Here is a 17,441-nt window from a genome sequence, read left to right as displayed (position 1 = left end):
GCAAGTCTGATGGATGCTATGCCCCAGCCTACAGACTCAAGACCAAACTTCTTAGTGAGTGGTTAAGCCCTCCCACTCGCCAGTGGTTGACTAGCTTCTGTCTACTTTCCGAAGCTCACTGCCTGGCCCTCCTCAAGAGGCACTGGCCAAATGAGACTTCACAGTTCTCTAAACACCCAGAGTGCTTTAATGCTGCTGGCCTTTGCACATATGGTCACCTCTGTCTGGGAAGGCCTCTTCCACTTCTGCCTGGTAAAGTTCCATTCTTCAAGTATTCCCTCCACTGGGAAACCTCCTTGGACTGCCCTAGAGTATTCCCTCAGCCCCCTTCATCTGGAAGGAGAGGCTTTCTTTGCATACCCAGTGACTACTAGCCCAGGGCCCAGCATAGCACACAAGGTGTTCAGTGAATTGTTTGATATCAGAATCTGTTCAGATTGGTGTTACTGTTATATTCTTCATTTGAATATGTATGCAAATACATTCATATATATCAAGATGCCCTGTGGACACCTAAACATTTAGTTCTTGATTGCATGGCTGAGCACCCTGAGGCTGAGTACCGGAGCTAGACAAATCTAGGTTCAAAAGCCCTGCCCTGTCACTTACAAACTGTGTATCTTGGACCGTCTCTTAACCCTTCTGGACTTCAGCTCCCTTATCTGTAAAAGGGAGTAACTACCTTATCGGATTTTTCATGAAGACCAAATGAGAAAACGTATTGAGGATGTTTGCAGACGTGCCTGGTACACAAGTAATAAATACTGTTGAATGAGTTAATGAATGAATGAATTAGCGGCCCAGATTGGCCGCGGTTCTCAAAGACTCATCTTTCTAGCCCGTTTTCCAGAGAACCCAACATCTGCCTCCTGATACAGTCAGTTTCAAGTCCGGCCTCTGAGTCTGGGGTCCAGTCCTCCACCCAGACTCGGTTCACCGCCCCCTTATCGCTGTAGCCACCCCCGCCGGACGGCTGCCAATCACCGGGGTCTAGTCCCACCCTTAAGTAACTCCGTTGCTCCCGCTGCATCTCATAGGCTCTCCCGAAGCCCTGCCCGCCCCTTGGATTGCGTCATGCGCGCGGAGCATTGTGGAGCTTGTAGTCTAGAAAAGAGGCGGCGCCGTGCGTGCGGGTGTGGACCAGCTCTCACCCAGAGCTGGGAGATCAGGCCAGCGGGCTACGTGCGGTTCTCTTCACTGCACCCTGGGTAGATGGAGGCCCAGTCTCCTCTCCCTTGCCAACAACAGGATCATTTTGTGCAGATAATTCAATATTTACTGAAAATTTAGGCTTCAGTTTCAATCTCATATTCTCATTAAGGGGCCATTTATGGAAAGTATGGTGGTCATTCCGAAAAGCCCGAGGTGACTCTAGACTCGCCCTGGTTTCCTTGAAGAATCCAGGACGGAACTGGCAATCACGATTTTTTCTAAACGATGTGACCTTGCACTTTTAAAACTGCATTATCTCTTCAGATTGTAAGTGCTATCAAAGATTCCCCATTGCTTAAGATGTGAAGTTCAGACCCCTTGGTGAGGAATCGAAGCTGCTCCTATTTTGCATTTATTTAATTAGGTATGGTCACTTTTGTGAAAGCAGCATTTCTCAGCCTTTGTGGCTTATGATAATCACCTGGGGAGCTTTATAAAGCATTGGGCTTTGTGTCCCACCCCAGACCTAGGATCTTGGAGGGATGGCTCAAGCTTCCTTGTTCTTAAAGCTCCCAGAGTTGATTCTCACGTGTAGTCAGCATTGAGAACCCCTGGTTTAACGCCTGTCAACTTTGCTGGAACATATTTTCCATGGATCTGAGCCTTCACTCTGTAGTTCCCTGAGTTTAAAGTGGTCTTCTTCCCCCATTCCTGCCCTGGCCAATGCTCATCCTACCAGGCTGATCTCAACTATTACCCCTTTTCTTCCCGGGGTAGAGAGTATTTACTTCTAAAGCCCTTTATACTTGGTTCTTTACACGCAGGACTGGAGTTATCTGGTTACTGTCTGTCTCCCTGGATAGACTCTAAGTTTGTGAAGGCAAACACTTGGAAGAGTCCTCTTTCACCTACTCCAGAGCCACTGAATCAGTCTCTGGGGTGGGCCTCGCATGGGTTGTTTATGCTCCACAGGATATTCTGATCCCTCCCCCCAGATACGAATTAGCTTCACAAAAGCACTGGGTACAGCAGGTATTGATAAATATTTGTCACACTGAAATGATGAGGCACCTCATTTATTTTTAAGTCAATTGTATTGTTGCAACTAGCTGCCTCAGATTCCGCTGGAGAACAAAGTACCCTGTCTCATATTCTCCTTTTCATTCTCTTATTCATTTGTCCAACAGATATCTTTGTACATCATAACAAGGCCTTGAGGATTCAGGAGTAAACAGGAAAACACAGTTACCACCCTATGGGACTTCAGTCTGCTCACACATTAGTTAATACTATACTTATTTTTATTACTTCTTCTGAATAATATTCGAGTTTTTTTCCCCCTTGTAGATATGATTTGCTACTTAAGGATAAGGACATTGTCTTATTCTCTTATATCCCCCAAATGCTGCTGGCACACAGAAGAAATTCTGTAAATGTTTATTGAATCAAGGCAACACATTTCATAGCACTTGTCACAATTTATTTGCATGATTATCTGATGAATGGCTATCTGTCCCATGAGCTGCAAATCTCCTGAATCTATTTTGCTCACCATGCCTGACACAGGGCCTGGCCAGAGTGGGTGTTCAGTGACTACTGCCAAGTCAAGAAATAAATACACAAGGAGGGTATCATTCACAGAAAAGAAATCTCTGAACCAAAAACATCCACTCCCTTCTCCCTCCCTATCCTCCTTGAAAAGTTAAAATGTATTTGCTTCCTGAGCATTAAGGGATTTCAAGTTAGAGTGAGCGTGGACCCAAAGATGATGCTTCTTTTACTTACTTACAGGTTGACCTGGGACTCTACTTCAGGGTCTTTTGTTGGCCATGTCTGAAGAGGCTGGATGCCAAAGGAGAGAGACGACTTGGCTTTCCACAGAAGGGTTTGTGCCATCTGACTCCTACAGGACCCTTTCGTCAGTGGATCCATCAGTGGACCTGGAGGCTGAGGTGCCGAGCTGAAGCAGAAGGAGTTGGGAAAGGTACTGAGAACAGGAAAGAGGAATGGCAGGCCAATCACTGGCCTATTCTGGCACTCTTACCTAGAAGCGGGCCCCATTAGGAACTCAGGAGGCAATGAGGCCAAGGCACTTCCAAGGCCCAGGTGCCCCACCAAGACTGCATCCCATCCTCACTGTGCAGAGTGATGCCCTTGCTCAATGTGGGAGAGGAAGGCATGCACCCCAGGACCCATGAAATCCTGTCACATCCCTCCATACTGAGCAAAGTCATCCACAATGTCAAGGAGTGGAAGAAGGAGAAGGAGAACCAGGGAGCACTCAGGCCGCCACAGGCTCATTTAGAAAAAGGCAACATTCGTTCAATAAGAGAAAGTTCTGTCTAGGGTGATTTTGGAGAAGAACTAGAGGTTATCCACTCTGTGAATCCAAGAATACTTGGTTTTCTCTACTTATTTCCAATTAAAATATGCTAGAAGAGCCACCAAAAGGGCATCAACACTAGACAGGAAGGACCAAACCAACACTCTAAGACTAATGGCATATGTAGCACATAAGCAGCAAAAGCCTGTTGAATAAATAAATGAGCTGCACATGAGAATAAATTGAGAAATGTGTTCCTTCAACCTGCCTGCTCTTTTCTCTGAGGACCCAGTGAGGAAAGTGGGAAAGGTAGTTCTGGGATTAAGGGGCTGCTTTGTTAGGGAAACACAGGCATCTCAGCTCTGGACTGGAATTATTCTCTGAGCCAATTAGCAGCCAGCCTTCTTCCCTCACCTCTACCTCCAGTGACAGACAAATAAGCAAACTAAATCCAATTACTTGGAGATGCAAAAATAGAAGTAAAATGCCATCTGAGATGGCACTTTGGTCAAAAGGGACTCTTTAGAATGTCTTCTTAATAAAGACTGTGGCAAGGCAAAACACAGAAGGCCTACTGGCTCAGGCAGCATTATCAATGAGGAGGTGGCATCTGCATAGGGAACCACCAGCCTGCTGCGGAGCTGGATGCCAAAGGAAGGGCGTCTATACAGCCTCGCTATGTGAAGCCAGAAAGGCACTGCCCACTCCCAAGCTGCTACAGTGGTACCAGCTAGGCTGCAGGCATGTTAAAAGAGAAAAAGTTCACTGTTGCCAGGCTCCTCTGCCATTCCTCCTCTGTGAGTGGTGACCTAGCTTCCCCCGTGGCCTGTCCTGGGCCTGAGAATCCGTTTGCTGGATACCTGAGCCAGACTTCCAGATAATCTCACCCCAGGATGGCTTTAGGCTACTTATCTCGCAGCTAGACAGACATCAAAGGCTCAAGCCTTCCACATCTGACAAATGGCAAGAAGCCAAGGTTCTGGGATGTTATCAGTTGTTCTTTACTCAGTGGGACTCTCTGCCCCCAAGTCTTCTGAAACCCAGGCTCCCTAGAGTTTATGGCTGCCTTAACAATAAACCACAAAGCAGGGCTTCCGGATGAAAGATACATTTTTTTGTTGTTGTTTCCTTTTGAAACTTCTAGATTTTTTTAAATTACAAAAAAAGAGAAACTTACATGCAAAATATTTAAGAGAGTGCTCCTAAAAGAAACCCATAAAGGAACAGAAGAAGCAGGGCAGGGACTTGAAGTTTCATTTGCAGGCAAAGTCCTCTGCAGGGAGGGCTTTGGTTTGAGTGAGCTGGGCTGTCCTAAGTGGCCACATGTGACAACGGAGCAACTGATAGGTGGGCAAAGTGAGCTGTGGGAGCATAAAATACACACTGACTTGGAAGATAATTACATAAAAAAGGATTTAGGACATCCCATTAATATATTCTATATTGATTACATGTTGAAGATAAAGTTCTAATATTAGAATTAATTTTAATGTGGCTACTAGAAAATGTAAAATCACCTATGTGGCTCACCTTATATTTTGGACAGTGCCCTTCAAGGTAGACTGAGCCTCAGTTGTCCTGCCTGAGACAAGGAGCTGAGGGCCACGGGTGGGGTTGGGGGACAAACCCCCAGTTACCCATATGTGCAGAGCAGCTGCAGGGGAGTGAGGGCAGCGCACCTGAGAAGACTCAGGCTGGTGTGGGCATTGGAGCCACAGCATATTGAAGAGGAGAGGAGAGGGGAGAAGAAGCCAGAAATAGTGAGGGGACCTGAGGGGATCTGACGGGGCCCACAACTTCCCCACCTCCACTCTCTTACCACTTCCGGTTAACAGAGCCGTGCGATCCCTAATGATCCTTTCTCTACTTATCTGCAAAGCTTTGTGTGACATGTATGTTTACAGACTGCACAATGTTCTGTGCCTGCTTTTCTACCTAAACAGTCTTAACATCTCTGTATATCAGTCACTACAAGTACATTTTTTTAAAAGTTTTACTTATTTAAGTAATCTCTACACCCCATATGGGGCTTGAACTCATGACCCTGAGATCAAGAGTCACATGTTCCACCAACTGAGCTAACCAGGTGCCCCTACAGGTGCATCTTTAATATGGAACATTACAGAATGAGATAACCTTATGTATTGCTTACATTCCACCTATTTTAATCTTCAAATACTTAGAATATTTCATTGTCTTAGCATGTGATTCTCCAGCACTTGAATCTAAGTTTGTTTAAAAATACTTAAATGCTAGTTCTTTTAGTCTTTGCTATCATTTACTTTTATCCTTTTGCCATAACTCTACTCTGCGAGTTTCATCTTTTTCATCCTTTCAGCTAATTCCTGGGCTTCGTTTTCTAACTGTTCATATTCCGTCCCATCACTGTTATTTTTAATCTTTTTATTCATTTGTTAGCTTTTTTAGTCTTAACTTTCCAATTTACAAAAATGTATGTTCCTCTTAATCTCCTGACATTTTATTATTTTTAAAAAAGATTATTCATTTATTTATTCATGAGAGACACAGAGAGAGGCAGAGACACAGGCAGAGGGAGGAGCAGGTTCCGTGCAGGGTGCCCAATGCAGGACTCGATCCTAGGTCTCCAGGATCACGCCCTGGGCCGAAGGTAGATGCTCAACTGCTGAGCCACCTGGGCATCCCAAACTCCTGACATTTTAGACTTATGGTCTCACTACTGAGTATATCTAGCAGTTGAGAAATTTCTTGGAAGGATGGCAGAGCAAGTGTTCATTGGCATAACTACCTGGAACCCATGAAAGTAAGTAAAAATGGCCCAATATACAGAAGAAACTTATTGCAATAAGAGAGTGGCTGAATTCCATGCTCTGAGGATCTGCTGTATACAATAGGTGTGGACAAATTGAAAGCGAACACCGAGTTCTGCCTATCTGATGGAAGGTGAGGGCCGTGAGGAAGAATGTTCCAAGGGCCTGACAATGCCTGATTTGGAGGAATGAGGACTAGAAGCATGGACAACACTGGGAAAAAGCCGTTTCTTCTTTTTTGCTTCCCCTGTCCCAGAGTGCTAATAGGAGGGCTTGCCTAATCTGGGGAAAGGTTGAAGGCGAGAGGAAAAAGTAGATCTTAGAAGCATTTGACCTTCTTCAAAGATATTAGCTAAAAGTCCACCAGAAGAAGGCCCAAAGGAAACCACACTGACCCAGGTCCTCTTTGGAGGGGCCCATTTGCCCTGAAGTGGGGGGTGGTGGGGTGGGGTTTGGAAATTCAAGGTGAGGGGCTCCCTGGGTGGCTCAGTGGTTTGGCACCTGCCTTCATCCCAGGGCGTGATCCTGGAGTCCTGGGATCGAGTGCCACATCAGGCTTCCTGCATGGAGCCTGCTTCTCCATCGGCCTGTGTCTCTGCCTCTCTCTGTGTGTCTCTCATGAATAAATAAAATCTTTAAAAAAAAAAAAGGAAATTCAAGGTGAGTCCTGCTATGGGCTCACAAACCCCCCATGTACAGGGGCCTGGCTGATGGGAGGGAAAGGAAAGCATGAGGGGGGAGGAAACACAGATGGCATATTCCCACTGCCTCTGGACCCTTCCTGCTTCCTGAGGAGCATCCAGGCCAGCCCTCCAGTGCCAGCTCTGAAAGAGGATTCACCACAGCTCAGATGATGGGGGAAGGGAGTCAGGGAGAATCTGCCCATGTTATTAATGGGTAAACACAGACCCAGACAGAACTGCTTTAATTCCAAAATGAACACACAGGAATAAATGAGGACAGGACACTTGAAAAAAGGTTTGCAAAAGACAGATGAAGAGTACAGATCAGAAGACTTTGGACAGGTATCAAATGAAAAATTTAACAGCTTTGTTTTCTCAAAAAAAAAAAAAAAGAATTCTCTCAAAACAAAAGATCAAATAATACAACAGACAGACTTCACATGGCTCTAGATAAAATGCCTTAGAATGTGGCTGGGAAAAGGTTGACTCACAGCATCCATGTGCTTTCTGGGAGGGCGCGTGGGCCTGGCGGAGTGGCAAGGAGGGTGTCTCTGAGCAAATCTCTGTGTAGGGAGGCTTTGGCAGGTACCTGGGTTTTTACTGGACTGAAGACAGGTTACAGTTTTCTCCTCTTCTGCTGTTAACTCCCAAATCCTCAGTGTACCTTGAGTGTTGCTAGTATCTGGGTCTTAAGGTAGGTAAGTAAAGAGAAACATGGCCACCTTCTCAGCTCCCTGCTGAAGGCCATGAGGAAGCAACTGCAGCCACTGAGTGGGACTCAGCCAAGCGCTCCAGTTGGGGACCAATGCTCCAATTAGGGACCACTGCCAGGCCCAGTGATCTAGCAAGAAATAGACCATGAAAGGATGCAACTGAGGCCTAAGTGCTGTCTCACATGTTGGTAGGTAGACCCCTGCATGCAGCAAAATGATGCAATAAGGTCTCAGTTCTGGCTCCTTCCAGGAGGCCAACCTGCCCTTTGGATCACAGAGCTTCTGGTGAAATTCCCAGAGGAACCTGGAAGGTTTCTGGGAGCCACACTCATTCCCTTGCATTCTTGATCTTGCACATTATTCCTTGCCCTGATTGTTGGCTGAAAATAATCTTAAAGCAAGTGCAAATCGTCATTCTTGCCTCTGTTCAAACCAAGAGCAGCTTTTGGGATCTGGGCTGGCTCTGCAGTCAAGGAAGCAGATCAGGGCACAAGAAGGCAGATTCCCTCTTTCCCCAAATGTTACGCATTTGTTTGCTATAACCTTGTCTCATCCCTCCACTAGAATGTCCAATTCATGAGCGCAGGAACCCCACTTGTCTCATTCATGGTGTGTCCCCGATGCCTAGGACACAAAGTGCTTGATAGTTGCTGAATAAGGAAGATACTCTTTTGGAATAGGGAGGCGACACGACGTCAGACTGGCTGTTCCTGAATGAGGTCACTGGTGGCTTCGATCAGACTGCTGTGGGACCTGCTCTATTTCTTTGCCAGTCTCTGACAGGCAGCTACTTTGTGAGACCTGTGAAAAGTGCATGGAGCAAAGACAATCTATCTGCAAAACATCAATCTAGGCTGCTAGTGGCATGACACTGGAAAACACTCAATGGCTGGAAGGCCTCCTAAAGACACTTTTCTCTCCCATCATAAAATGCAAGACAGGTACTTATGTTCTAACTTCCATTTGTGCTAAAACTGTAGAATCACTGGACACATATAGTTGGCAGATCTAGTTCAAGCACCGAGCTAAAGCCGAATTTCTCATTTTCACCTCTGTAAGGGACCCTTCATTGGTGTGCTACCAACTTGATCAATATGTCTAATTTATTTTTGCCGTGATTGAAGAAAGATGCAATTTGTGGCAGATACTGTAGGATGACTTGCTGAATACCCATTTCAACCCTATTCCAGGGTACAAAAGTTAGAAAGCTAGAAGGTCAATGCCTTACCCTTCTCTACAGTTTGGAGTTCTGGAGAGGAATTAGATTCCACACTTCAGAGGCACTCATGGGAGCCTCTTGCTCAGAACGAAGCCTGGCAGATTCAGAAAGAGGACACAGGGCACCATCTTGCTTTTGTAGATCATGACAGAGCTATTGTGTTTCTGGAGTCAGTAACTAGTTGATCCTATTGCTTTCTGAAGCCAGAGTGGCACCTTTGGGATCGAAGCAGAGTTGCTACTGTGGTTCTGCAGTGAACTAAGCTAATAGAAGCTTCTTGATTCATCAGCTTCTTATTATAAATGGCAGCCTTCCTGATCATGGCAGAGCACAGTGGTTCTGGGGTCTCGGAGTTGTTCTGGGTTCAGACTAGAGTTTGCTATCCACCCTGCCAACAACTTGGTGAGCACTTAATTCCCTATGTCACTAAGAAACCTCATTCTGCTTATACTAGTAGAGTGGATTCTCTTGTCTGCAACGGATTCCTGACCGATAGGCCTCTTAAAGTGATCTTTGTCAGACTGAATTTTGAGCCTAACAGTTCACGTGACTCTGTGCAGAGTAGGGCAGGATTTTCTTCTGGTGGGTGCAATGGTGGGCAATTCCTCCAGGGGCAGCAAGAGGGTATACACTTTTACGGAATACGTACACATTTTGCCTTTTGAATATAAAAGACAGCATGCTTGCAGCACTAAGCATTTCTGCTCAAGCAGCAAAGAAGTGCGAAACGACAACCCAAAGAATGGTGTGCTAGGTGGGGAACCTTCTCAGGTCACCACCGTGGTGGGTAATGATTATGTTCTTCCTGTCACTGACAGCCTTAACACTGCTTTGCACCTTTTCAAGTGTGCCGCCAAAAACTGTTATATCCCCACATGTGCTGAGAACACAAAAGAGTTGAGAAATACTGGTCTTAACCTATAGATACTTTGACATCTCCAGTAATACAAATTTTATTGCATCTTGAAGTAAGCCATGCTGGCATAGGGCACACAGACTGCAGGGATGTACTTTTCATGTGTTGAGCCCAATTTGGTTTATTATCTTTCATACCCACTGTGATTTTAGGTCTAGCCCAGGGCCATACATAGAGCGGAGTGGCCATGATTCCTTTTTCATTTGACACACTTTCAAATGTGGGCAGGCAGCTATTATATCCGCTGTGAATTTTCTCTTTTTCAAGTAAAACACTCCCTTCTCCCTACTGAAATCTTTTCTCTTTACTGGATCATTCCCATCGGATAAAAACATCTTTAAAAAACAAAAGCAGAAAACCTCAAATCTAAACCAAATAAAACAAACCAACAATTTTTCAACTCACTGCCCCTCTGCTCCTGACAAGAGCTAACTATATTCAGTTTCCAGTTCCTCTCCTTTATCTCCTGAAGCCAAGCCAGTGAGACTTTCGTCCTCACTGTTCCAAAGGAATGACTCTTGTCAAAAGGCCCCAATGATCCCATGATGTTAAACCCAGTGGTCAGTTCTAAGTTCTTCTTGTCGAACGTTATCAGCAGCATTTGACACAGAAAATCATGCCCTGTTTTTTTTTTTTTTTTTGTTGTTGTTAATTTATACTGATTTCTCCAAAATTAAAAAAAAATAATTACAGCATGTATCCATGATACAGTGGTTTTGCATTTAAGTCTCAGAGTCTGAATTTAACTTGGGGTATATGTGAACCATTAATAAAAGTCCATCAAATCACAGATGTCCTTCCTAAGAAAGTTTAGTTAGTGATTTCTTTTTCCTAAAGTCTCCTGGTATCCCTTTTTTCCCCTACGTTTTTTCTTTTATTTCACTGTGATTTATAGTCGCATTATGGAACAAACAAAAACCTTGATGAGTTCTTTCAAAAATTTCCTACCCGAAATCCATCTGTGCACTTTCAATGAGGGATCCACAGTACAGACCACACATGGCTACTGAGCACTTCAAATGTGGCTAGTCTGAATTGAGATACTGCAAGTGTAAAACCAGAGTTCAAAGAAAGTATTGAAAGAAGGAAATTATCTTCATTATTTTTAATACTGATTATGTGTTAACGTGGTAGTATTTTGGATATATTGAGTTAAACAAAATAAACGATTAAAATTAATTTTACCTGTTTATTTTTACTTTTTAAGATATGGCTAATAGAGGGGGTACCTGGCTGGCTCAGTCATGTAGAACATGCAACTCTTGATCTCTGGGTCATGAGTTCAAGCACCATGTTTGGGGTGGAGCCTACTTAAAAAAGATATGGCTACTGGAAAATCTTGAATTCCATTTGTAATTCTACACATTTGCTATTATCAGAAGTCACTGTCACTTGTTCTTTTTCACTTAACATATATGAACATCCTAGATATCTTTTCAAGTCAGAAAACAAAGATTGGCATAAAATTATTAGTATTGTATTGATGTGCTCCCATGGACTTTTTTTTTTTTTTACTTTTATAAGCAATCCTACAGGAGGAGCCTTTAACATAAACCTCCTTGGGCAGTGACACCTCATTGCTCACTCCCATTTGCTTCCTGTCCTCTGAGATCTCAGCTCTAGAGATTAGCAGATGTGCAGCTCACATTTTCCCATACCTCTACACTTGCACATGCTGCTTTAGAATTTTTTTCCCATAGGAAAACCAGCAGTGAGTCTCACTGTACAGGCCAAATCTCTTATAATTTTCTTATAGCATTGTTTGTCAGGCTTCATCTCTGTTTAGATATTCAGCTCTGGAAACCAGACAACCAAACATAATTTCTCATACTAACCTTCTAAAGCAAAACAAATTTGACTATTGTCTTCCTCCAAGAAAGGAAGCTGGTTTGTATTAACTTAAACTCTTGGTGAATAATAAAAGTTGTTTTTTCCCTTCTCTTAGGAGAACAGACATAATATGAAAATTAATTTTCTTCTGTTGGCCCTAAGAGCCCATTATGTCAGCCTAATATAAGACAGCTCTTAATAATCCTTCCCAGGAAGACTGCTGCTTTTCCAAAAGAAAACTGACAGCAGCAGATTTATTTGTGATTAAATACTTAAGGGCCCGATGCGGACCAGAAGAATAACTACATAATATAGAGAAATGAAGATTATGAAAACAGTCCATGTTAAAATAATTGTTTACAAAACTACCTGGGGGGGGGGGGGGGGTTTGAAAGAGTCTCCTGGAAAAACAGAAAAAAAAAAAAATCTAAGAATCTGAAAGTCAGGAGAAACATAAGGAAGAAGAAAGCAACATAATGCATAATGGATAATTCTTCTTTTCTGACTCTACCTTGGCCTTAAAATCCATGTTCAGGAACAAGAAAGCATTTGTCTTGGCATCAGATTTGTTCTCACAAGGAGTATATGCATTACTAACAAGGAAGCCACTTTGTACAAAGCAATATTTGAGAAAGTAGAAAATATGTTTTTTTTTTTTAAGATTTTATTTATTTATTCATGAGAGAGACAGAGAGAGAGGCAGAGACACAGGCAGAGGGAGAAGCAGGCTCCATGCAGGGAGCCCGATATGGGATTCGATCCCAGAGTATCCAGGATTAGGCCCTGGGCTGAAGGCGGTGCTAAACCACTGAGCCACCCGGGCTGCCCAGAAAATATGTTTTCTATTTGTGACTCAAAATCTTGTCTATGTAGGGCTCTGCACCCACTGTGGCTAAACTTAGTAAGCATCCTTTAAATGCTCAACTATGGTCGTCTTTTACAATGAGAACTAAAAAATACAGAAAACCCAATGCTGTGACTCTGGGTGGCATCTGGGTATCTATTTTGGAAAGTTTCCCAGATGTAATGGCATTTTTCTTTTTTTTCTTCTTTTCTTTTCTTTTTTTTTTTTTTTTTTTTTGACCAACCCAGTTTCCATTCCACTTCTGGTAATATAGCACTATGGTTTTTCCTTTGGGCAATCACTGCCTCTTGGTCTCTGTGAATGGAAGTGATCTAATTCCTCAGTTCTGGGTATGGCACTTGACCCAGGCCTAGCCAGTTAGCATGTCCTACCCACTTCTAGTCAAAAAGACTGGTTCAGGGATGAGTATGCAACACAAAAGATCCCATGAATTTCAAGCTTGGGAAACATGCTCTAGAACTATTGAGAAAGAGGCACTAACTTTCTGCTGGGATTGTACACTGGTAGAAAGTAAGCCCAAAATGTTAATTTTCCTTGCCTCCATGAGGAAAGATCTTGAAAATAAAGTCAACCCTGAAAATGAAGAAAGCCTATGGATGATAAAAATAGAGCACCTGGATCTACCCTCTCCCACAGCTTGCTTGGTCTACTCCACAATTTTGCAATTCCATGAACCAATAATTTTTCTCTGCTTGTCATTCACAGACCCTGATAATCTTAAAAACAAACAAACAAATCAACTAGTGAGGTGCTGGTCACAAAAGATGTGATGCATTATTAGTCCTGCTTGTAGCTCAAAAACTGTTCGATGATCACAACTGGGTAGCCAGGAATAAGAACCACTTGACCACTGAGTCTACACCCCACAATCCAAGCCACCACGTTTCACCTGGCGTCACAACCAGCATTGTTGCTGCGAGTAGCTATGAAAGCAGAATCATGAATGATGAGTGGTCGCTATAATGAGGCAAACTTTGACTTTCCTATTAGGGAAAGACAATAGAGTTGCCCAATAACAAAAAGGCTTGCAGTAGTGGGCTCCTTGAGCTTAGACGTAATAAGCAGAAGGTGACTGGCGACGAGGGCTGTTATAAAAAAGATGCCTCCATTGCCCTAGTGGGGTAGTTTCCAAAGTCTGTCCCTGGGCCAGCAATACTGTAAGCTTGTTAGAAATACAATTCATGGACCCATCCCAACCCGACCTAGTGAATCAGAATCTGGGGGGTGTGGCCCAAGGAACCGTTTTAAGAATCCTTCCTAGTGATTCTCATATATGTTAGGTTTGAGAACCATTGTATTAGATGAGAGCGAGCCCTGGTTCCCAAACACAGTTTCCTGAGCCCCAACCCCAGAGATTCTGATTCAGCTCACTTGGGGGGTGGGCTTGAGAATCTGCATTTCTAACAAGTTGATACTGCTGGTCCAGGGGCCACACTCGAAGAACAAAGAATGAAGAACTGCTCTCTGAGAAGCTAACCCAAGTGATGTCTACAGTTCTAGTCAATGTTGACAGTCTTTGATCTTTACAATTTGCCTTTCAAATTCAATCTGACTGTGTAACCCTGCTAATACTGTGGCTTATATGTGGTTTGGCTCTATGAAGTGTTGCAGCCAAAATGACACAGCACAGCGATAGAGGAGTAATTAAAATAACTCAAGTTCATTAACTATTTCTTGATCACCACAAAGTCACGAAAGATAACAGGTATATGCCTTATATATATCTTTGAGCAACAAAAACAACAGGCAGACCTATAGCCTCCCTCATCCAAAGTAGGTGTTTCTGTACCTCTCACCTCTAAACACCCCCTCAACGTATTTTATCAGCCAGTTCTCACCAGTGCCCTGTGTACCTACATTCTTCTCAATCCCTCTCATCCTAAATCTGCAGCTCAAAAATGCAAAAAAGCAGGGTAGGCCCTTGCTCTGAGGATGGGGAAGGAGGAAAACTTGAATGGGTAAGGCTAGAATTTTAATGAGGCAAGAGGAAGGTTGAGAACTTGCACATAAATGTGAATCATTTTTGTCCAGAAAATTTGCCATTTGGTAGTGCTTTGTGACAGATAATGTTTTTAGCACTTTGCATAAATTAGTTCATTTAAAGCTAACATTGGTCCTGTGAGATAGGTGTTACTGTCATTTCACAAGGGAGTTAATCAAGGGTCAGAGGATCAAGCAACTTGGACAAGGACAGCCATATGACAAGTGAAAAGACAGAAACTTGAACCCGGTGTGTCTCCCTCCAAAGCCCTTGTTCTTGAACACTATCGGATACACCTTCCTACAAAATGAGGACAAACACATCTAGGGCAAGTAGTTTGACAGCATCAGTGTCTTGCTCTGGCCCCCAGAATTCCCATCTCTCTCTCTCACTGCCACCTGCCCAGATGCCTAAAGCCTGGGCCACACCACACACTGCTCCTTCATACTCATCACAGGCTGTGTCTGCTGGCCAGTTAACTGAGCTGACACAGGGTATTTAGCAAAGACAGCTGCCATTCTGAAAGTCACGCCGTTTTTCCTGATGTCAACATGATTGAGTAAATATGGCTAAACCAGATTCTGAAAGGCCCTACACACGAGGCAGTGGTATTTAAACTTGACACAACAGGAAATAAGCAACTGAGGACTTGGAGTAAGGGAGGCAAATCTGGCAGCATGCCCACAAGTGAAGCTGAGGCTCTCATCCCTGGTTGTCTGTCAGAATCACCTGCAGAGCTTTCTGAGCATCCATACACCCGATTCCCACCCTGGACTTTCTGGAACAACAGACCAGCTGCAGAGACCCACACGTGTATGTGAACACACAGGTGATTTTTCTTCTCTTGCCCCTAATTGTCCCTTATGCCAACTCAACGCAAGACAGCTGTTAATAGTTTCTCTTAAAAGTGAGGTAATTTGAATTAATGGATTAAAGAGGATTTTTTTTAAAGCAACAAAAATAAAAGAAATTGTAGATGAACATTGATCTGTTTCAAGTTAGGAAATCATTTTCTAATGAAGCATAAGCAGGAGGAATAAATAGATTTGACTAAATTTGAAAAAATAACAATCTGGAGCACCTGGGTAGCTCAGTCGGTTAAGTGTCTGCCTTCCGCTGGGGTCGTGATCCCAGGGTCCTGGTCCTGGGATCAAGCCCCATGGGGAGTCTGCTTCTCCCTTTCCCTCTGCTCATGCTCTTTCTCGCTTGTTCACTCTCTCTCTCTCTCTCTCTCTCTCTTTCTCTCTCAAATAAATAAATAAATAAAATCTTTAAAAAACATAATGAAAACTTTATCAAAAAACACCATAAAGAAAGTTAAAAGGCAAATAATGAACTGTAAGAAATGCTACGTATTTGACCACAAAAATTTTCTTAATAGTGCTTCAATTAGGAAAAGATAAACATTCCAAAGGAAAAATGGACAAAGTGCATGCAAATATATATCATTTTCAAAAGAAATACAAATTATAAATAGAAAAAAGTTTCACCTTGCTACCAAAGAAATGAACCATTTTAGCAAATATTTATAAATGATAAAGCCTTGTATTGTGGGTGGGAGAAACAGGCACATTTATACACTCTTGGGAGAACTATTAACTGGTATGAGCTTCTGGTGGGCAATTTGGCATTATGCTTCAAAAGCCTTTAAAATATTTCTTTTTTTGGATCCAATCATTTCCATTACTTCTATGAACTTATCTTAAGGAAATGATTACCTCTTTATACACAGACTAATGCACAAAGATTTGATGTATCTTAGAGCGAAAACTTGTAATACCTGGCAAGTATGATAATAAAAAAATGGGTTAAATAAATTGTGCAACAAACATGTTATTTTTATATTCAGAAAACTGGTATCATTTCTAAGGTTTATATGATATTATCACGGAGTTTTAAAAGAGAAGAAAACCTCTGGAGAAGTCATTTCATCTTTTACGTGTGAGGTCATGGAGGCAAAGGACAGGGTGACAAAAGTGAGAAGTTGGAAGAAGAGAAAAATGTTCTAAACCAGCTCTGTCCAATATCATAAACACTGGTCACAGGTGGCTATTTAATTTAAAGTCAAATAAAATTTAAAATTCCGTTCTTTAGTTGCACCAGCCGTATCTCAATAGTGCTCAGGAGCCACAGGTGGCGAGTGGCTGTGGGATCCAACTGCACAGATAACAGAATGTTTCCATCATTGTGGAAAGTTCTGTTGGACAGCACTGACCTAAATGTTCTACCTCAGGCCTGGATCCAGCTTTTGGCACATCTCTTCAGCCTCATCTCTTGGTACATTTTTTTTCCCTCCGCCGTTCTCCAGCAGCAAGTGTAAGCAGAGCAGAGGGACACGAGAGCATATTTGCCTGGTTCTCCCAGTCCAGTGGGGGGGAGCGGGGGGAGACGCATTATCCAGGTAATTATACACAGCTGGATGTGGAATTGCAGATATATACGTAGATTACTGATACAGCACAGAGCTCAGGCTGGGGTTCAGGGAAGACTTCCCAGAGGAAGAGGGGACAGGTGTCAGCCAAAAAGACTCTTCTAAATAGAGCAAAGAGCATGATAGGAGTAAAGGCACAGAGGAGAAAAGGCACAGACAGCATAGGGGAAGAATTACCAGCTGGTCAGGCATTTATTCATTCAATAGAGAGTAAATGTCTGTGTAGGCCAGGCCTGGGGCGGGCTCTGGGGACAGAGTAGTGACCAGAACCCGGATGATCCCTGTCCCGATGATGCCTACACTCTCATCAGTACTGCTGGGGGCCAGGGCACTAAGGGGCACACGAGTAGTGCAAAGGCCTCCCACCTCATGTTAAGGAGTCTGGTTTGTCAGCCTAGCTGTTGATTCCTCTTTTCGGCCTCAGTGAGGGCCAGAGTCCCACCTCCTATCTTTCTCCTTGTCCCCCACCCCGTCCCCACCACTGCTGTGGGACATGGGCAGCTCCTGAGCGGGGGGGGGGGGGGGGGGGGGGGGGGGGG

The 17,441-nt window shown here is 43.6% G+C and overlaps 1 protein-coding gene across 2 annotated transcripts in view; it reads right to left on the bottom strand.

Moving 5' to 3' along the window:
- Positions 1–17,441, bottom strand: part of GARNL3 (GTPase activating Rap/RanGAP domain like 3) — a 146,743-nt gene that overhangs the window by 127,646 nt on the left and 1,656 nt on the right. For both annotated transcript variants that reach the window (XM_077850767.1, XM_077850766.1), the window contains exon 2: positions 2,942–3,112. In XM_077850767.1, the coding sequence (XP_077706893.1) occupies positions 2,942–3,112 (171 nt within the window). The remainder of the gene's footprint in view (positions 1–2,941; positions 3,113–17,441) is intronic.

This window comes from Canis aureus, chromosome 16, assembly GCF_053574225.1.
Source record: "Canis aureus isolate CA01 chromosome 16, VMU_Caureus_v.1.0, whole genome shotgun sequence".
NCBI lineage: Eukaryota > Metazoa > Chordata > Mammalia > Carnivora > Canidae > Canis > Canis aureus.
Note: the sequence above shows the minus strand (reverse complement) of the source record. Positions and strands in the feature narration are given on the sequence as shown.